At 43.3% G+C, this 21666-nt stretch overlaps 1 protein-coding gene across 3 annotated transcripts in view; it reads left to right on the forward strand.

The window, feature by feature from the left end:
- Nucleotides 1-4356: 4356 nt before the first annotated feature.
- The window catches only part of VPS54 (VPS54 subunit of GARP complex), a 50320-nt gene continuing 33010 nt past the window's right edge, over nucleotides 4357-21666 (forward strand). For 2 of the 3 annotated variants that reach the window (XR_008448978.1, XM_009556522.2), the window contains exons 1-7: nucleotides 4357-4482; nucleotides 5362-5470; nucleotides 14406-14567; nucleotides 15438-15679; nucleotides 17114-17192; nucleotides 19925-19959; nucleotides 21283-21414. Coding sequence is in view for 2 of the 3 variants with exons in the window: in XM_009556522.2 (XP_009554817.1) it covers nucleotides 14432-14567; nucleotides 15438-15679; nucleotides 17114-17192; nucleotides 19925-19959; nucleotides 21283-21414 (624 nt within the window). In the remaining variant the exon portion in view is untranslated. Of the gene's footprint in view, nucleotides 4483-5361; nucleotides 5471-7404; nucleotides 7543-14405; nucleotides 14568-15437; nucleotides 15680-17113; nucleotides 17193-19924; nucleotides 19960-21282; nucleotides 21415-21666 lie in introns of all 3 variants that reach the window. The other variant, XM_054061424.1, reaches the window with a different exon arrangement.

Raw genomic sequence — 21666 nt, forward strand, 5'->3', positions numbered from 1 at the left:
AGGCCGAGGCTGTGATTATCTCAGGGAAGAGACTTGGACTGATCTCCACCATGTTCACATGCTTCCATGTGGACTGTGGATAAGTTTGGCTTTATAATAGCAGGCCATCCGGGGCCTTACAGATAGGGTAGAGAGAGGGAAGTAATTGCAAGGTATTATTTCTGCTCCATGGCATTATTCATTATTTCACACTCTGAAACCTGGGGACCCATGTGTGCATCCAGATGTGTGGTGTCTTAAGAAAGTGAAATTAAGCACTGAAAGCATGAAAACTGCAGTCACAAATTTCCATTGGCTTCTGAGGATAAATGCTAATAAAATCCTCCCATCTACTACTCTCAGGTGTTCCTTTCTGCTGTGACCTAAGGTTTGCAGAGCTAACAGCTGACTTGAGCTCCACAACCCCGCAGGAAGATAAACTCCATACTGGGTGAGACAGCAGGTCCCACAAATAGTTGTGACCCAGGAGGTTCCATGTCTTGAGCCTCGTGCTCAAGTCCTTGCTAACGCGAGAAGGGAGAATAGTCCTGCTGGACAAGACAGCCCAGGTGTGTGATACCAGCAGCAATACAGGTGGTGTGACAGCCTGTGCCAGTCTTGCTGATGGAAGCAAAGCAGAGCAAAACATAGCCTTGAAGTGACACAGAGGCGTGCACTTCTTCCTGTAACTACAACATCCATGCACCAGAAACCACAGCTTGTGCTTGCTTGCTGATGGGTCTGTGCTTTAAATGTACCCAGTCTGCATATCCTTTGCTGTAATCTTTCACAGCCTGTGGTAGCAATGCTAGTGCATATCTTTAGCGTGATGCAGCCTTTTGCCATGTTGCAAACGAAGTCGATGGGAGGAATGAACTGGGATACTGCAACCACAATATGCAGCCTCCCCAAGACAGTGTCTGGAGCAAAGCAAACAATGTCCTTAATGCTGGGTTGCATGGGGAACAATTTGTCTCTATAATTCTCTTGTATTTTCCTCCTGCTTATTTATCTTATGTGCGTATGTACGTATTTCTCTCTTTTGCATCTACAACTCATTCCTTCTCTTGCAAGTAGACCAGCCTGCTGCACCAGTGGCTAGCACAGGGTTGCTGCAGGTGTCAGCAGCTTTCTGTTGCCAAGAGTATGTTGCGTGACAAGAGAAAATCTGAAGACAAGAGCCTGCTGCCTGACAAAGGAGCATCCTGAGTCAAAGGATGAACATGGGTCAAGGTCAGACCTGTCTTCCAAGGAAGCCATCCGAATCCCGGTGACTCCCAGGCACCTGGTTTATTGGTTTGAGATTTATTGGTTCAGAATCTGCAAAACTAATTATACCCAACAAATGTCGGTCAACATCAACTACCGAGGAATTAAAAACATCTTCAGACCAGCTAGGGTGACACCAGTCTGTTGTCAGCACAGAGGCAGACCCAGAAAAGAGTTAGTGAGCTGCAGGCCAGGGTGTGAACTTAAGAATTTCCACTTATGTGCATTTATGTGGCCTGTGCTCAGGTGCCTCTGTTTGTTAACACAAATGGAATTACTGCTATTAACTAAATGGAGCCTCCTTGCGTTTTGATACCTTTTGTTGACTGCTGCAGGACTATGGACAAGAATTTAAGTGTGTTTAATGCACAATCAGGCATCAGGCTGTTACCGCTTAATTGAGACATAACGTGCCCCTCTATTTCATCATCTTTTGTGGCCAGATAGAGAATTACAGCCTAAAATATGTCTGAATAAGAAGCAACCAGCCAGGGGACTGGGAGGGGTGCAATGCCTGATTAAAGTCTCTGAGTGTGACTGTGGGTACCTGGCACAATTTCCTCCCACTGCACAGCATGGCAGCTGTGACCAAAACCTGTGCAGGAGAAGCCACAGTCACAGAGCCTGGCTGCTGTGGCTCCCCTCCCCAGTTCACCACCGGCTCAGAAGGGAAGTTGTGAGGCCTCCATGGTGCAAGAAGACCCTGTTCCCTTTGGCAGAGACACTGCTGGAGGGCATTTGTGAGATCCCTCACACCCTGGGATGGCAGAGCCGCAGCTGTGGGGCAATCATGGGGACTTCAATACCCTGGGATGGTAGTACCTTGGCCCTGAGGCACTCATGGGACCTCTCACACCCTGGGATGTTGGTCTGTAGCTGTGGGCCACTTCTGGGGACGCTCAAATGGCAGTCCTGTAGCTGTGTGACCATTGTGGGGCCCCTCTCAGCCTGCCTTCATAGGAGAGGTGTTCCATTTCTCTGACCATTTTTGTGTCCTCCTCTGGACTCGCTCCAGCAGGTCCATATGCTGAGGGTCCCAGAGCTGGAAGCAGTACTCTGGGTGAGACCTCACCAGAGGTGGAGTGCAATCATCACTCAGCTTAATGTCCTCTGAAAATTTGCTGAGTGTGCACTCGATCTCACTGTCTATATCATTGATGAAGACATTAAAGAGTACTGGTCTCAATATGGACCCAAGGGACACCACTTCTTACTAGACTCCATCTGGACATCAAGCTGTTGACCATTACCCTCTGGATGAAACCATCCAACCAATTCCTCCCCCACTGAGCAGTCCACCCATTAAATCCATAACTCTACAATTCAGAAAGAAGGATGTTGTGGTGGACAGTGTCAAAGGCCTTACAGAAGCCCAGAGAGACAATATCCATAGCTCTTCCCTTGTCCACTGATTAAATTACTCCATCACAGAAGGATGAAGTACCTTACCACTATGCTGGTAAGGCAGGACTTGCCCTTGGTGAAGCCCTCCTAGCTGTCTCAATTCACCTTCTTGTCCTCCATGTGCCATAGTATGCTTCTAGGAGGATCTATCTGTCCCATGATCTTCCCAGGCACAGAGGTGAGCCTGACAGGTCAGTAGTTCCCAGGGTCCTCCTTTCTACCCTTTTTAAAAATGGGTGTGATATTTCCCTTTTTCCAGTCAACAGGGACTTCACCTGACTGCCATGACTTTTCCAATATCAAGGAGAGTGTCTTGGCAACTACATCAGCCAATTTCCTCACGACTCTGGTATGTGTCTCATAAGGCCCCATGGGCTTATATATGTTCAGGTGGTCATGAACTTGGTTTTCTCTTACAGTGAGAGGAACTTTGCTCCCTGAGTTCCTGCCTTGCACTCCATCCACTCGAGAGGTATGGGAAGACAGGTTGCCAGTGAAGACGGAGGAAAAAATTGTTGAGCACCTCAGCCTTCTCCTTGCCTGTTGTTACCAGTTTGCCAGTCATGTTCATCAAGGGTTGGTATGATTTCTTTAATCTTTCTTTTCAGGCTGACATATCTGTAGGAGCCCTTCTTATTCTTTGATTCACTTGGCAAGTTCAGCTCTATCTGCACCTTGGCCTTCCCAACTCCATCCATATACAGCTGGGTAGACTCCTTATACTCTTCCCAGGACACCTGTCCCTGCTTGCACCACTTGTGCATATCCTTCTTGCCCTTTAGTTTGACCATGCTGGTCTCTTGCTTTCCTTTCCTGATTTCTTATACCTGAGGATTGAGAGCTGTCTATGGAAAGCATCCTTAAAGGTCTACCAGCTCTGTTCTGCTCCTGTGTCCCTGACAGCAGTTTCCCAGGGGGTTCTCCTGATAACTCCTTGAATAGCTTGAAGTTCTCTCTCCTAAAATTCAGGGTCATGACTTTGCTTGTCTGACCCATATCTCTCAGGACTGCAGACTCTGCTGGGGCATGATCACTGCCCCGGGGCACTTGTGGAGCCAGCCCCTCGGAACCCAGGATGGCACTGCCGAATTTGTGGGGCTCTCAAAGGGCAGCAGACGAGCTGTGGGGTGCTGGGGAGCCCCTCATGGCCCAGGATGGGGCTACTGTGGCTGTGGGGCACAGGTGGGTCTCTGAAAAGACAGTACCTTGTCTTTGGGGCACCAGGGAGCCCCTCAGAACCCAGGATGGAGGTGCTGTAGCTGTGGGGCACAGGTGGGTCTCACAAAGGGCGGCACGTGGGCTGTGGGGCACTAGCGAGCCCCTCTCACACCAAGATGGGGCTGCTGCAGCAGCAGGGCACTGGGGAGCTCCTCATAGCCCAGGATGGCAGTTGTAGTTGGGGAGCACTGAGAAACCCCTCACGGCCTAATGTGGCAGAGCTGGCTGTGGTCATGGAGCACTGGTGGTGCCCCTCAATGGGCAGCACCTTGTTTGTGGGACACTGGGGAGCCACTCACACACCAGACGGTGTTGCTGTAGCTGTGGAGCACTGACGGCCCCCTCACAGGCCAGGATGGCAGAGCTGCCTGTATCTGTGGGGCACTGATGGGGCCCCTCAGGGCCCAGGATGGCGGGCCTCCACTCCCACATTAGGGGCAGGGCCCTCAGCCCCACCCCGGTCTCGCACCGCCCCTTCCGCTGCCCGCGGCCCCTCCCTCTTCCCTCCCTACCCGGGGCTGGCGGTGCTTGCGCCGCTTCCTGCACCGCCCTGCGCCGCCCTGCGCGGGGGGAGTGACGTGTCGTGGCCCGGCGCGGCGTAAGGCCGCACAGGTACGGAGCAAGCGGGGGGCGCCCCAATCGGGGCGGCGGGCGCGGCCCCGGCCCCGGCCTGCTGCGGGAGGCGCGGCTCCGCGTCCCGGCCTGGGGCTGCGGGGAGGCGGCGGGCACGACCCCACCACAAGCAGGCAGGGGCTGCGCCTGCGGGGGGGGCTGCGCCTGCGGGGGGGCTGCGGGCACGGTCCCCTTCTGCTGCAGAGAGGCAGCGGACGCGGCCCCCATCTTGCCCAGCACAGGGAGCCTGCGGGCACGGCCCCTGCCCAGCACCTTAGGTGGGCAGCGGGCACGGCCCCCGCCTGGCGCTGCAGGTTGGGGAGTAGTGGGCATGGCCCCCACCTGACCCAGTGCTGCAGGGAAGCAGTGGGCACGGCCTCCTGTCCTGCTCGGTGCAGGTGGGCAGCGGGTACAGAGCCCGCCTGGCTGCAGGTGGGGAAGCATTGGACATGGTCCCCATCCTGCCCAGTGCAGGGAACCAGCTGGCAGTCCCCTGCCTGCTGCAGGTGGGGAAGCAGTGAGCATGGCCCTTGTCCTGCCCAACCCCAGGAGGCATTGGTGCCCCCCTTGCCTGCAACTGGAATTACTCCTAGAAAGTGGGCAAGAAAGTTGAGTTTTCCCTTTGTCTTGGCAGCCTGGGGTGGTGTAGGGTGCGGAAGGGGCACTGTTTTCAAGGGATGGTGGGTGCCACCCACTTCTCTCCTTTTCCCACAAATTTGCATTTTGTATTTCTGTGATAACCGCCCATGGGAACAGGTGGTGTCTGAAGTCTGTTTCTAACCGTGGCAGGCAGGTGTTGGGTGTGTTGCAATAGCAATGTGATGTGGGTCTTTCCTGAACCATGACGGTGCTCTCTCATGTGGGCTCTCTCTCTTGCAGGTCACCATAGCCATCCTTGAGCTCTGAGACTGGGCAGTGTTTGTACGATGCAAAAAGGAGAGATATGACGACGGTCTCCTTGCAATATTCCTGGCATATTCTTGCTAAGGTACGACAAACTCCTTGCCCAGCAATGCTGCACTCATCCATCGCGGCTTTTTATATGTAGTCCACACTGGTGTGCGGAAGTAACGTTTGGAGTGAGTGTTTGGGGTTTCTCTCTGTAAAGCTGGTACGTGACAGCCATGTAATGGCAAGTGGGATGGCCCGGGATGTGGAGTGGTAAAGGATTTGTTGGTTCTAAAACTCATTTAGGATTGCGATGGTTCCTGGGTTTAAGGATGATCCTAAAATTGTGTGCATAGACAAACAGCATGTTTTGCCTTTCCTTACTGTAATTTTTCAAACGCAGTGTGTCCCATTGAGAGAAATACCCATCTGTGTTTGCAAAATACTGACCTCCTGCACTTTCAACAAAAAATTAACTCTCTCTCTCTTTGGCTATCTAGTTTTGGCCTTAGAAATTGATTCTCCTTTCCTTCTCCTTTTTTTCTTGTATTTTCTAAGTACTTTGGGTTTCTGTTACAGACTGTTGAGTGATCCCAGATGTGTACAGTACCTATTTTCAAAGTGCGTAAAAATATTTACTGGTTGATGGATTTGCATGTATGTTTTAAAGAGTTGTAAAGAGCAGGTAGTGTATTGACTTTACCGTCTTGCCCTTACCCTGTCTGATGGAGTCCTGAGCAAGAAGTCATCCTGCAGACTTCTGTGCAGCTGTGGCCCTGTGAAAAAACCCTCTTCCTAAAAAACCTGACTGCAGTACGTTAATTGTAGTAGTGGCTGCAGTAATTGGTGCTTTAGCCTGAGAGCGAGCGTGACTCTCTCCCAAACTGTAGTACAGACAAAAGCTATAATTCCCTTGAAATCCCCTGGGCACAGGGTAGTGCTTCTGTTGGGTAGGAAAACAATGCCTGATATGAACTAATTGAGATCTACAGTTGTCTAAGCAAGAGCTGCTGGGCATCGTGTGGGCAGCCTCACTAGTGACGTCTGAGGGCACGCTGAGAAGTAGCTCTACCTCTCCCATCCCATTTCTCAGTAATAGGATCTATTCTGCCTGTCCCTGTGTCCTCAGCGCTGTATTTCTCTGTAGTAAAAGTCTGGTGCATGTGTGGAGGAATTTTGCCTTCCTGTTGACAGCTCAGCTTTATCAGAGGAGAAGGGAACATGCACTTCCAAAGTCAAACAGGAACATTTTTTGCCTGAGAAGTGTCAGGAGCCACTAGAGAGAGTGTAGAAAGCAGACTGCAGACATGTCCTTCGGCAGCTTGAGTGGGAAGGCATTGGGAAATGGAATCGTGTGTCTCCTTTTGAGGCAATAGCTCCGTGTAGAAGCTACTTCTGCTTTCTTTCTTCAGGCTTTTGGGGAAATAAGGAGCTGTGAATTTCTGAAGCAGACTGAAGGGAGTTTATAAGTTAGGAGGCTCAGTTTTCTTTTGGTTTCTGCCTTTTTTTTTTTCTTCTGTTTGACACTTTATTCCTTGGGGTTTTTTTACGAATGTAGCATAAAGAGAGAAAGGGTTATTATGAGTTGGTATTCTACATATATATTTCTGGGTCTTGTGTGATTAATTCCAAAGAAATATTTACCAACACATCTAAGAATTGTCCCCAATTTTTGCACCCATGTCAGCTAGGTTTTAAAAGACCTGAGTGTTCTTTTCAAGAGGTAAAGAACCTTTAATGTGTTTCCCCTGTACCCAAAAATGGTGTATCCATTTACAGATCAGATATTTCAAAACACTCCTCTTGGGATAGAGAAAAAAACTAGAATATTTAAACAATTAATCTGGCTTTCAAAAAAGGAGCCACTTTGGTTGTGTGTGAGATAGATTGTTAGAGCTGGAGTAGCGCAGCTGGTGCTTTGCCACATGGAAGAGAGTTTCCGTCAGTCTTACACACTTGCTGTAAGCAGCAGTGTAAGACTTATTTTTCAGCATTCTAAATGTAGCATAACCATACTCTCTTTTACTTTTATAGGAATGTTTATATAAGTGAAGCTATTTGAGGGATGAAAATGAAGTGATGTGAATAGAGGTGATCCTTGTCATTTGGGCAGTTATTAACATCACAAGAACTACAAACAAACATGGGTGGCACTCTCTGGTGCTCACTGAGGTAATGTTTGGATGGTCTTGTTTGCTCAGTACTTTCCCTACAGAGTGACTTGCTGCGTCCCACTAGTGGACTTGCACCTTGTGTCAAGACTGCTTGATAAGAGTTGCTACAAGGTGTGCTGTGCCTGCTTTTGGATAATCCCCGATCTCAGCTTTTTGCATAATGGCAAAACTATTACATATTTTTATTTGGCTCTTTCATAGCTACTTGCAGTTATTGAGAGCTTTGGTAAGACTTGGAAAGACGTGATTCTCATTAAAAATCAGATTTTTAGAAAATCAGTTTCAGAATAACAGATTGAGGTACTTGCTAGTGGACGGCCTGCACAAGGCAACTTGCTGTTGATGCACAATGCCGTCAGCTTCTGTAAAACTCCATTCTTAGGGTCAGGACCTTAGTGTTATCATTTGTGTTCGGGCTGGTCCAGTTCTTGTGACTTTCCTCAAAATGTCACCACTCCGCAGTCTCTGCCTTTGACAGACTTCTGGCTGAAATGCCTGCTGGGCCTCCGTGATTTTTTTTTCAGCTGCATGTACCTCTGTGGAGCTATACGAGATGCTCATATTTCACCATTTTCCAAGGAGATAGTGCACACTGTAATGCTGATGCCTGAAAAAAGGGGTAAAAAGAGATTTCTCTCTCATCTTGTGTGATAGTGTGGGCAATTAATCACAAGGCCTTTTCTTTTCTGGCATTTTTTACTGCTTTATTGTTTCTGAATTATTCTACCACCCCTGGCATGGAGGAACTTGACAGTGAATGACCTAAATAGCTGAAGGAAGGTCTGTTCCTCCAGCATAGAAGCTGCCTTCTGATTCCAAATTAGTGTTCAGCACTGGGAAATTAGGTTTCCGGATGAGAGGAAGTGCATTTGGCACATTGGGTATATCACAGATGTTTCATTTAATTGTTTTATTCAGTACCTGAATAAAAGTGAAATATTACTTATAAGATAGTTTGTCCATAGGGAGATAAACTGTTTTCTGATTTTTGGTAAAATGGTTAGACTTGTGTATTATTAAAGATAACTTGTATGTACATGCATTCAAAAAATAATGTTTTGTTTAGTGATAGGGCTTTTTAGGGTAACAGAGGTTCTTATTGTTGTATTTAATGAAGCTTAATTAAATCTTTTCTTAAAAAAACCTGCTGTTTAGGTAACAAAATATAATATTTAAACAAGGGAGGGTGGTGGCATTACTCTTTAAGCTGTTCAGGTGCTCTTGCTTTTTCCTGTTGTGCAGTTTGCTGAGAAAGTAGTGCAGTCTGGCTCAGCTCAGTCCAAGAAATTACAGAATGTGCTGAATCGTAACAGCACATGTGGCTAAGCAGGGCTAATGAGAAATGTAGATAACTCATATACAGCTTCCTTGTGAGGTTGCTTTCATCCCAGCAAGGCTAATCTGGATGGTCATCCCTCATGCTAACTTTGCAGAGAGGGTATTTGCCCTCAGTGGGGCAACATGAGGTTTGGGATACCGTTAAAAGATGTGCAGAATGCACTGAAATATGTGTGTTCATGTATGCAAATATAGGTATGCTTAATTAGGCTTTAGGAAAGGCCAGGCTGACACAGACTTCTCTGCAAGTTGTGTAAGGTGTTGGAGCATGCTGCAAATGTAGATGGCTTGCCATGGTGACAAGCCACAGTTGCCCTCCTACTGTAGCCTCACCACCCACCTGACAATCATCTGCTTCCTAATATAAAACCCTGGGGTGGAAACAGGTGTTCAGAAAGAGCTTGAGCTAGCAGAACAGCTTCCACAGCTGTAGCCTCCTTCTCTGAAACTTCTTAAAGGTTTCTGCTGAAAGCTAACCTCTTTGGCCTCCCGTGAATGAGGGATGTCTGTCTTGGGGCACAGGGACAGGTGTGGAAATTTCAGGCCAAGAAATTAGCCAGTCGAAAGAAATTGAAAGCTTGTGTTAGTTCAGTCTGGTTCATGTTGTCTTATGAAGGTGATGTGTGCTTTGTCATACCATGGTTTCCTTGTTACGGAGATAAATCCTGAGGACAGAGTAAATATATTAGACCAATAACAGGCATGTTGTTGGCTGTTGAGTTCCTGGAAGGTATTCCTTGTGCCTTGTTCCTTTTAGTTAGGTTTCAGGTGTCCTTTTTCTCAGTAAGTATCTGTGGTATTTATCACTTCTAGAAATGGTGACATATTTTCCATTAGCATGTCTTGTGGGTAACTTCTGATGGTTTTGTGTTCTGAAGGTTGCTGTGTAAGCAGAACAGTACTTCAAAATGTCTCAATTTCACTCTGTAGTTGCCAGATAATGCCATGAAAAGCAGCAGGGACTTAAGCATGCTGTTCACTTCTTCTTGCCTTACCTTTGAGATGCAGAAGTGTGCCTCTTGACAAATACCTAGAGGTGTTCAAGTGTGGTTCACCATGGACTACATGGAAGCCTTAAAGAATTTTGCTGGTTGATGAGAAGCCTGACGCGAGCCAGCAATGTGCGCTCGCAGCCCAGAAGTCCAACCGTATCCTGGACTGCATCAAAAGAAGCGCGGCCACCAGGGTGAAGGAGGTGATTCTGCCCCTCTGCTCTGCTCTTGTGAGACCCCGTCTGGAGTATTGTGTCCAGTTCTGGAATCCTCAACATAAGAAGGATATGAACCTGCTGGAACAGGTCCAGAGGGGGACCACAACTTCTGCTGTGAGGACAGGCTGAGAGAGTTAGGGTTGTTCAGCTTGGAGAAGAGAAGGCTCTGGGGAGACCATATAGAGGTCTTCCAGTACCTGAAGGGGGCCTACAGGAAAGCTGGGGAGGGGCTTTTTACAAGGGCATGTAGTGATAGGATGATGGGGGGAATGGCTTTAAATTGGAAGGGGGAAGATTGAGATTAGGAAGTAGAAAATTGGTTATTCATGCTAATGGAAAACTGCCCCAAAATGAGGAAATACTGAGTTGAAACCCATGAATAGGCAAGGTTTAGTTTGCACCGTCTCTAGCGTCTCTCTTATGCAGATAATACTGCATGTTTTGGTAGTGAAGAATTACCATCTGAAAAACAAAGAGTGCAGATAATGCTCAGAATATGCAAAGGCAGTTTCTGAAGAACTTTGTGCCAGTGTTAATAAAAACAAGCACACGCTCATGAGTTCCAACACTCCTGTGTAATTACTTCTGAGTAATACGCTTTGTTTGTTGTGCTGCTCTTTTAACTGCTGGAACCTTGGGTGTGAAACTCAGGAGTCAGAGACTAGTCAGCACAGAAAGAACTTCTTAAAAATCATGTGATTAATACATTACTGACTGCACAAGTCTTCTAATTTGCTGACTGTACAGTATCTAGGCATGTGGTTGTTACATTTGTCTTCACAGTCATTTTATTCCATGCTGAATGTTGTACAACTGCGCCATATCAGGATTTTTTTTTTAGAGGAAGCTGTAAGATTGGTGAACATGGGAAGATTAATATTTCATATTCACACTGTAAGAATACTGTAAGTTCAAATGGTCAAACCTATTTTCATTCAGATGGGTGTCTTTTTTAAATCTTCAGTGATATTGTCATTATGGTAACAGTGTAATTTAATGTCTTTTTTTAACTAAGGAAATTAATACAGTGTAAAAAATAGATTTAATACATTTGAAGGCACGTTGCTTGTAGCTATAATCTTGCAAGTACTTCCATCGTTGCTCTTATATCTGACCTCTAAAGTTTTCTTTTATTGTTCTAGTTAAATACACATTGCTAGACAAAATTTGAATAAATTATAGTGATTACTGGAGAGAACAGAGTTAATCTAACCCAGTTTTAATTGAGTGTAATTTAAATATTGATGTCATTAAGTTACACAGTTGCATATTCTCATTGGTGAGCATATGCTCTTCTAAGTAGGTGGCTCAGGGGACTCAGCATTTCATAATTCATTCGGCACAGCTTGTGCAGTTAACTGCATTTACCTGCATTTCACTTCAATTTAAATTTGTGTGAGTTAAAGTATCCTGCAGCAGTTTTGTTCTGTGTTAACATTGAGTTTCATATTTTTTTGTACGTTTAAATCAGAAAATGTCTATTGCTATGCGTTTAAAAATGCTGATTCAGAAGACTGGTTATAAATTCATCTATAGAATGTTTAGTAGTGTAGCACAAGGAACAACTGTTCTGTTGGTGAACGAGTGAAACTTTATCTGCAAGGTTAGCGTACACAGAAGGGCTCAGGTGTAGGTCAGGATTTTTATCTTCCTGTAGACTCATTACATACTTCGTTGTAATTCGAATTTAATTCGGGTAACATTGTCCAGTTTTCTTTCTCTCTGAAGCTATGCTTACTCGGCTAATATAAACGTTGCGGTTCAAGGAGTGCCTGGTTTGAGGCAGTATGGATGGGTTTATTCCTGTGCAAACGTGGCTGTTCATCGAGGTTAATTATCCATGAGGTCCTGACTTAGGAGGCTACAGGAATAGCTGTTAACTATGAATAATTTAGTACAGCATCACGTTGCATGCCACTTAAGAAGGCCTCTGCCTGTGAATCCTTCTATCTTGTTGGAATCCACTCAGTAGTATGAAGGTTACTGCTTGCATTGATATTTTAAGATTTGTTAGTGTACAAAGGCAATGTGAATATTTTATGGTGATAAATAATAAAAATAGCTGTGCAGCAGTAGATACAGTTTGTTTTCAGAAAGCTGAGGTATTGAGCCAGTCTTCAGTGTCAGATCGTATTTTAAATTTATTTTAAATGTTGGACTGGTATAATGCAGTTAATGTTTTCTCCACTGAGATTTATGTAGTTGAGACATTTCGCATCCTAGATTATACTTTTTTGTCAGTACTTTACTATGGGGAAAGGAGGGAGGCTTAATGAAAGACTTGCTAGCAAAAGTACAAGATTTCAGTGCTTTCCACAAATTGCCTTAGTTGCTCGCACATCTGGCTAAAGCAGACTGCGTCTTACATCACAGAAGGTTTTTTCAGGAGGAAAAATGTAAATACAGAGCTTTGAAGCAGTTCCAAGTGCAGACAAATTTACTATGTGTCTTTAGGAGACTTGATCGTTATAACTTGGCACTGGATTTGTTTCTTAAGAATGCTAAAACAGTAGTGTTTTGTCATTACTGTAAACTAGATTTTTCACAAAAATACACCAAAATGTTAGGGAAGAGCTTCATGAAGAATATATTTGCTTTGGAAATGTCAAGGGGAGAACATAAGAATATGAATGTGCAACAGTACTGGTAAAATTTTCTTTGGGTTTTTTCTTTGTTTTTTTTCTCCTTTCTGAGTACTTCCAGATTTAAAAATTATAGTGGGAGCATGTTATCCTCCTTGTCTTGCTGTGCTGTCAGATAGAAAGGGAGAGGTACAAGTGAACACCAGGATTGCTACCCGGTGGACAGAGTTTGGGTGAGGACATGTGTTTATTAGTTGTTATGGGCCTGTTCAGCTGAGCATCACAATATACATAACTTATCTTCAGAATTATTTTGTAGAACATTTTCAACCTCATTTAGAAAGAACGTCTTTTTTTTTTTTTCTTTTCCAAGTGAGATTTGCTGTAATATTTGTGATGCCGTTAGAAGTTGACACAGTGACGTACAGTCATCCCTCGGTGCTCAGCGAGTGAAGATGAAATGGGCCTTTTATCTTTTTGTTCTCCTTTGCTGGGTAGTAAGTAATTTAGGTGTCTCTTAAGGGTCGGTAGTTAGAAGCTAAGATCTTACCGGATGTGTTTATTTCTCCTTAAAGGCAAAGCTTCAGATCGGTCCCTTTGAATGGGCACTCTTTGAGATGTACGTTATTGGGGATGTTTTAATAAACTCTCAAACCTCTTATGATTTTGCAGTTTACTACTGACTCAACTGATACTTTGATGGAAATGCAGCTTTGTTTACAGATGCAAAGAACTCATTATGTTGGTGTAAAATTTTTAAGGCTGTTTATTTTCACATCGGGAGTTTAAATTCAACTGAAAATTAGTGGGACTTTCCTTACTCCAGAGCTTTTTGATCTCTGCTTTAATTTTCTTCTCTCCGAAAATGCTTTTCATGTTGAAATAAGCTATAGTTTTCTTTACTGGACAGTTATGAAAAGTTGAATTGCCAGTTTTACTGATCAAATGATAAAAGATGTCTGTGTTTTATGCGTAAGTATGTGCTTGCTCTTCTCTGATATACCCGATGTGTGGGTATTCTTCGGATTCTGATTTGTCTGAAATGTAGTAATGATTTCAGTTACTATAAATAATTTATATTGTATATGTGGGTTGCTGAGCTTCCCTGAATCGTGAACACAGGCTGCAGACCTCCTTCTTTGGAGAAAATGATGGCACTCCTGTTGCTGAGGTAGTAATATTACAGCAGCGCAACAAAGAGAGAGCACAGAATATCCTACCTGCACCTGTTCCCTTTTCAGCTGCAGTGTGTAACATGCTGTGGTTAAACCTCACCAAGTGTGGCATGCCTCAGCAAACGCAAAAGTTGATCTGCTCCCTGCAGTCAGTGAGGATAGTAGGTGGGTGGGAGAGAAGAGGAGGTGGGAGGCTGTACTTTTGTCTACCCAAGCTTCCTGGTATCTGTGAAGACGTTCAGCTGTGAATGTGTGTGCTGTGACTGCAATAGTTGTGGCAATAGAAAGGCAGAAGTGCCTGAATTACTGATTTTTTTTTTTTGACATATGATGTTATTGGTCATGTGTGCAAGAAAAAGTTATCCTCTAAACCTAGATGTGTGGGAGGAAACAGACTGCCTTTTGTTGACTGTGTTTAAAATAAAATTCTCTCTTGTTGAAACGTGTCAGTTAAAAATGTTTCAGTTAGAAGAATACTGTATGGAGTGGCATTGTTTTGGTACAATCCGTAACCAAAAGTTTATTAAAGCCTTGGTATTTATTGTTTCTTACTTAGCTTTTATCAAGTGGTGATTTTATGCAATGGCATCAAGCCACAGTTCTTCACCAGTGCCTCAGTCAAACAGCAGTGATGCTTTCTTTAAAAAGGAAATGGATGCCACAAAACATTTTCGACCTGTGCAGTCTCTGCCTGATGTGTGTCCCAAGGAACCTACAGGTACTGTTGCTGTGCAAGGAGAGTGAAAGTGCATTTAAATTTGCTAATCAATTTACAATTGTTCTGTCAAGTTGTCTTGTATACTGGGTTTAGTGTGCTAAGCTCTTATTTCAAAATATGTAATTTTGCTTTATGCCTCCCAGTGTCCCTTTGGAGCAATGGGAGAGCCTTCCTATGTGGAGCTTATTTCTAGGTGTCCACATTATAGGTGGGATCTTGCTTGTGTGACTTCTTATTATAACTGATACATACTACATGCAAGAAGAAGGTCTCTTGTGTCAGAGTCTGGAACAGACCTTTCATTCTTCAACAGCGTTCTTGGAGTCTAGCTGCTTTACTGCTGTGGAGTGCCCCAGCCCTCTTGCAGTAGGAAGCAAGAGGCTGAGGCCTGTCTGTATCACTGTCTTGCATCTCTAGTGCTGTTGTAAAACTAGATAGTTTTACAGTTCATAGTTATAGCTGCTGTGGTGTACTAAAGCTTAATTTATAAAACAGAGTAGGTGGAGTGGGATCTTAAAAAAACATAAAATATGATGCTAGAGTATTTTAACCGTCATTCTGATCGAGTTCAAATTATAAAGATATGTTTGTGGCTTGAATTTTTCTCTTCAGTAGAAGCTAATGTTGTCGAGCTAAATATATTTAATGAGTGTGAATACACCACTGTGTTCATAACTTGTGTTGGTTAATCTGATAGAAGAAATGCAAGGTAAAGTGTTGCAGAAGGATAGTATCGTGCATCTTTTGCATAGCTAATTCCGATCCCCTATATAATTGTGGAAACATGGTTTGCTTAAGAACCAACCAGGTTTTAGCAAAAATACAACTTTTGGTTTTTCATGTTAAACTCTCTTGTCTTTTATGTTGCAGGCGATGCCAGTAATTTATGTGACAGCCCATCTCTAGTTGTGGATCAGCACAGACGGACTATTTATCATTCCAAAGTCAATCTCCCAGCAGCACTAAATGATCCTAGGTTAGCAAAAAGGGAATCTGATTTCTTTACAAAAACATGGGGAGTGGACTTTGTGGACACTGAAGTCATGCCTTCATTCTACCTCCCACAGATCACCAAGGAACATTTTGCATTATACCAACAGGAAATCACTCCGGTAAGAACCCAAAATTAGATGCACATAGTACTAGGGTCCAGAAAGAGATTTGAGATCCTTCTTCTAATTAGAGATTATCTCTGTTGGTAGTCATCATACAGTTAGCTGATAATTGATTTACTCTTCAGTGCTTGCTGACTCTTCATTAGGCATTTCTTGTTTTTCAATATCAGTATTCATAGTGTGGAAAATGTTGTCTGAATTCCCTCTAGGCAATTTCACATTTTATTTTAATTCATGTGTCTGAATACTGTGCTCAGTACCAGGGCTTACAATTGCTGTTTATTCTTTCTGATTATTAATCCTTTTTTGTAAGGATTGTTTAACAATTGGGCTTTACAGTGCAGCATAACATTTTCAGACCTTTACATCAAATCTAAAACACGACTCTGTGCTACAAAGCTTGGAGATATTAAAGAGTCTCTAATGTAAACCTTTTATAAATGAAGTTCTTAAACTATAAATAGGCCTATTACTATAGTGATTTCTTTTGCAACAGGAAAGCTTAAGCTATATCTAAGGACACCAGGACCAGTAGGAGACTTCTACGAACTTTTAAAATACAGGTATCAGTAAGTATGTAGTATTCTTTCTTTCTTTAGCTGAAAGAACATGTAGAAGTCTCCCACTGTTTTCTGCTTCCTTGGTTTGTAACTTTGATTTATTTCCTGTTAGAGAATAAGCTGCAGGAAGTGTTACTTATGTAAATCATAGTTATAGTATGTGGAAGGGAATTGTCTGTAACTGAGCTATTGCCATTAGTTCACACATTCAACATCTAAAATGTTTAAGAGCTCATCTGTTAGCATATAATGCAGTGACTGCAAAGTGAAAGAAGGTTTTAGGAAGAGGGAACAAACTTGTGATAATCACAACTTCTAGCGGAGATCTAGCTAACACCATGTTCTTTAGAAACAATTTCTCACCACTATGGTTTCTGGCATTGTCTACACCTGTAGATAAAATTTCAAGTTCAGCATGAGAAAACAAGATATGTAACTTCAGCAAGGTGCTCATTAGTAAGATGTGGAAGCAATTTCTGTTTTGATCCAATGTAGTTCAGCAGCGTAAAGCATTCATTGAGTGTGAATGTGATTTCTGGGTTAGACAGGAAATAAATGTTTGGATATGTAGTTACAATTGCTTCATGGATATATCTTGTTACTTAGAGGTTATTACACCTCTTCAATAACTATTGTGTTCATTTTCTCTTGATATAAAGATACTGACAAAGCAACATACAGACAAAAAACTTCAATCTGTGTTACGTTTCAGCTGGACAAACATCATCTGGGCTTTTAAGAGGAAAAAATATTGTGAACTTGTCAGAATTATTTGGCATGATGCAGCATGGTCACTGGAAATGTTCTGAATGTGTTGTTTCAAAGACAAAAAATCTTTTTGAAGTCTCAAAATGTATTTTCTCTTTTACAGAGAGAGAAGGTTCATGAAAGATGCAAGAATACTTGTACTCCTAAAGACACCTTTGACAGGACTCTGTTACACACCCATGGTACAGTTAAAGCTTTCCTTTAGTTGTTGGAAAGTAATTATTTTAATGATTACTCTAACATACTGATCAGGTACTTGCTCAGGGGTTTCATGTGCAAAAATAGCTGCTGGTAAATAATAACTGAAACCCAGACATGGTTAACTAGATGTATTCATGACCACTGCTGATATTTTATAGATCAAAATGGTTGTGATACCTGCTTTTAGACTTTTTCTTGGCATGTTTGCATTCGTGGCAGTTCATTATGTCCCTGGTAGTGTTTTCTTTAACTTCCTTTTATTTAAGATCTGTTGAAACTGTTGCATAACACTTCTAGCAGCTGTTGACTTTGCAATGAAGAATGACAGTGCTTTGCCATTCCTGTCTCTGCCACGAGGAGCACTGAATGGCTGAGGTGGGAAGTGACATCTCAAAATGGTCTAGTGCAACCCAACTGCTCAAGCAGAGTCACCTGGGGGAGGACAGTTTCCAGCTGAGTTTTTAATTTATCCATGCGTGGAGATTACGCAGCCTCTGTGGGCAACGCGTTTCAGAGTTTGACCACCTTCATAGTAATAGTGTTTCCTTGCATTCAGATGGAATTCTTCATTTATCAGTTTCTGCCTCTTGTCCTGTCACACCACTGAGAAGAGCCTGCTCTGTCTTCTTTACATCCTCTCATTGGATATTTAAAAACATTGATAATATCCCTGGTGAGCTTTTCCAGGCTAAACAGTTTCAGCTGTCTTAGCCTCTGCTATGAATAATGCGCTGGTCTCCTAGTTGTCTTGGTGGCTCTTTGCTGCACTCGCTCCATTATGTCTTGGCCTGTCTTCTACTGGAGAGATCAGAACTGAGCACACAGCTCCAGGTGCCTCACCAATGCTAAGTGGAGAGGGAAGATCACCTTCCCTCAGCCTGCTGGCAATTCCCTCCTTAATGCAACCCAGGATACTTTGCTGCAAGAGCGCACTGCTGGCTCACGGTCAGTTTGTGGTCTGCCAGGGCCCCAGGCCTGTCTCTGCAGCGATGCTTTCCAGCTGCTAGACCGCTAGTGTGTACTTGTGTTTGGGGTTATTACTTTCCAGGTGCTGGACTTTGCCTTTTCCTGTGGTGAACTTCATGAGGTTCTACTCTTGGTTATTATGTATCTCATTACTGTTAACAAAGTTGGCACCTTTTTTAAGGATCTGCATCTGTAGCAAGGCTGAATTTCAAGATTTTGTGAAAGCAGTTCGGCCAATATGAGACTGGACAAAGGAATGTGAGAAGCAAAATGAAAAAGAAAATGCGAGCACAATGGAAAAAGACACTCATAACCTGGAGCAAGCTTTTAACATTTAATTTCTTTTATTTTCTCAAATATGTTAGCATGAAAAGGTTCATTTGCCAGTCAGTCTTTGATCAGGCTTGTCTATGTCAATTTCAATGGGTAAAGCAGCAAGAAGCTTCAGTAGTTTATTCCTTTTGATCCAATTCTTTCAATCTGCTTTCTTCCTCCTTTTTCATGCAGAAGGAAGCCCTTCTGTAGGATTTCTGTTATTTTAAAATAGCTATTCCTGAATGAGTTTGTTTGCAGTGCATACTGCAAAATAAGAAAGAAGAAATTGTTTACTATGAGGGTGGTGAGGCACTGGCACAGGTTGCCCAGGGGAGTTGTGGATGCCCCATCCCTGGAGGTGTTCAAGGCCAGATTGGATGGGGCTTTGAGCAACCTGATCCAGTGGCAGATGTCCCTGTCCATGGCAAGGAGTTGGAACTGAATGATCTTTAAGGTCCATTCCAACCTAACTCATTCTATTATTCTATGATTGGTTCTATGAAAGTATGTAACACATTCTTTGGCCTCCAGTGTGCCCCCTCTTCGTAATGTCCAGTAAATTAAGGAATAGAGGAGGAAAAGGGGATTTTGGCTGAACCTCAAAAGGGTGAATATGCTTTTTCTTTGTGTTCTGCTGGGGTACAACGATGCACTTCTTTTCCCAGCTCAGTTCTCACCCTCTGCAATTTTCAGGTCAGCTTACTTCAAGGGAGGGGTTGCTTCTGTACTACTTGCTCAGTGTGCCTGAGTCTGTCATGCACCGTTGTTCATCCTTCTTGACAGCCTTTGTGCATCCATCCTCCAAATGCTGTACAGAGGTGATTATATGGGCAGCATCAATCTGGAGCATTAAAATTGGGGTGATGGTAGAGAGACCTTTCACTGGCCCTTGGCAGCTGATGGAATAGTGCATTAAGGGAGGTGAAGTGCTGAATAGGTTTATATGTCTTTGTATGACTAACATTTTTGCTGTCCGAGCAGCTAAGTGCAAGCACCCTTGAATACTCTGAGCATGAGACCTAAACTACAAAGGACAGTAGGATGTTCTGAAGTATGAAGTATTTTAGGTTGGAAGGGACTTCAGAAAGTCTTTACGGCAACCGCCATATTAAAGCCAGTTCAGCTGTGAGGCTAGGCCAGGCTGCATAGGGTTTTATTCAGACTGACCTTGAAAACCACCAAGAATTGAGAGTATCTAGCCTGTCTGGGGAGCCTGCTGCAATGTTTAGTTGTCCTTATGGTGAAAAAACTTTTCCTTCTGTTCAGACACAAGCTTTTGTTTTTTGTTTATAACCCCTGTTTGCCGTCCGCCCCCTGTGAGGAACATGGCACTATTGTCTTGAAAACTCCCTCATAGGGCTTCATAGTGTTCAGGGTAATTGTTTCCCATTGTTTGCTCATGCATGACTACTTGTGTTTTGTTTAATTTTAGATAAATCCAGGACAGATCTGGAACAAGTACCTAAGGTATGGTTCCTGTGCACTTTCAGCTTTTATAAGGATTTCTCACTTGTAGTCTTAGAATATATGAATGTAATCCCTTCTTTGTAGAAATTTTGCCCAATCTGATTACTTGAGCTGATCCTCCAGACCTGCAGTGCTCAGAATTTACAACTAAGAACAATCAGCTTTTTTTCCCTTTTTGTTGCTGTTGCTGTTGTTTCCTGTGATTTTGATTTTTTCCTCTTACTTGAAGTAGAACACAAATGCCAATAATTCTTTTGTCTTTAATAGTTAAAAAAATCCCAGAGCTGGGCAAAATTAGCCACTCTGTGTCCTAAGAGGAAAAGGAAACTGAAGGAGTTGATAGAAGCTTGAGTATTGCATAGTGTACAATATAGCATTAGGTTTAACTCCTTGGCTAAAGCCCTCTTGCATATGTGCTTGCAGCATATGTCACATGGGGGTTTTGTGACAGGTTGACAAAAGACACAACTCCAGATTCCATTTCAGTCAGTAATCTTTTCTAGATACATCAGTAAGTCAGAGCGTTAATATTGGTCAGCATCTTTGTGCCAGGCATGTAGACTGTTACTTGAATAGCTGTCACTGCAATGTTTAAAGTCTAAGAGAGAAGAATGTTTGAGTGTGATGCAATGCTATATGCTATGCTGAACCTCTTAAAATTGCACTTCATAAACACAGGGGGAAGGGTACTACTGTCTGCCTGGAAGCTCAAGGTTCATACCAGTTTTGCCAAGGAAAAATAAAGTTATCAGAGAGAATATTAGATGAATAGTTCCTCTGAGATTTGTAGCATTAATGTTATGTGTTCCTGCTTTTCTGTGACCAGCATGTTTGCTGCACTGTGCTGAAGCAGATAAGCCTGGGGCTCTGTTCTCTTCCAGACAGTGCTGTTGCACCCTGACAGCTTGCTGGATCCTTAATCTGCTAGAAGTTATGGCCCCCAAAATGAGCACATCAGCAGTAGTATGCCCCTGCTATTGAGGAATGTTTGCTCTGATCCTTTAGAGGACCCACCTGAAGTTTAATGCTGCCTACGTTTTTACGCTCAGATTGTTTAGATCATCTTGGGTGCTTGATGACCTATGTAATTTTGGAGCTGTGACTTCCACTTTTAGCAAAGTCAGATAACGCAGGCTTTTAAGATGTAGAGTAAATTGCTTAAAAGATCTGAAATTAATTTGTTTGCTTGGATAAACAAAAAATTGTGTTTTTTGAAAATCAAGTTAGGTCCCTATTGCTTCATGAGACAGGACATGTGTTAAACTGAGAGGAAAATGTTGAGGCGAGAGAGGTGCACTTATTGCTTCTGTTTTTCTGTTTCAGATTTTTATGAAACCAGATTTTGCCTTGGAAGATTCCTTAACATTTAATGCCGTTTTACCATGGTCTCATTTTAGTACTGCTGGTGGAAAAGGAAATCGTGACGCAGCTTCCTCCAAATTACTTCAAGAAAAGGTACAACTTTAGTACAGTATGTCATTATCCATCACAGCTGGTCCTTGCTATAGAGAAATGCCGTTGCTGCTGTTCTCTGCTGTTAATATTGAGTCATCGCTGTTATGGGTTTTATCTCTCATTTTGCATCAGGCTGAGAGTTGTTAGTAGAGGATGCAGGAAGCATCTCACTGGAGGAGAACTTTTTTTCCCTGCTAAATAAATATCTGTCAAATCTGGAAAAAAGAATCTCTATATGGCATAGTAATTGGT

The sequence above is a fragment of the Cuculus canorus genome, chromosome 3 (genome assembly GCF_017976375.1).
Source record: "Cuculus canorus isolate bCucCan1 chromosome 3, bCucCan1.pri, whole genome shotgun sequence".
NCBI classification, from domain to species: Eukaryota; Metazoa; Chordata; class Aves; order Cuculiformes; family Cuculidae; genus Cuculus; species Cuculus canorus.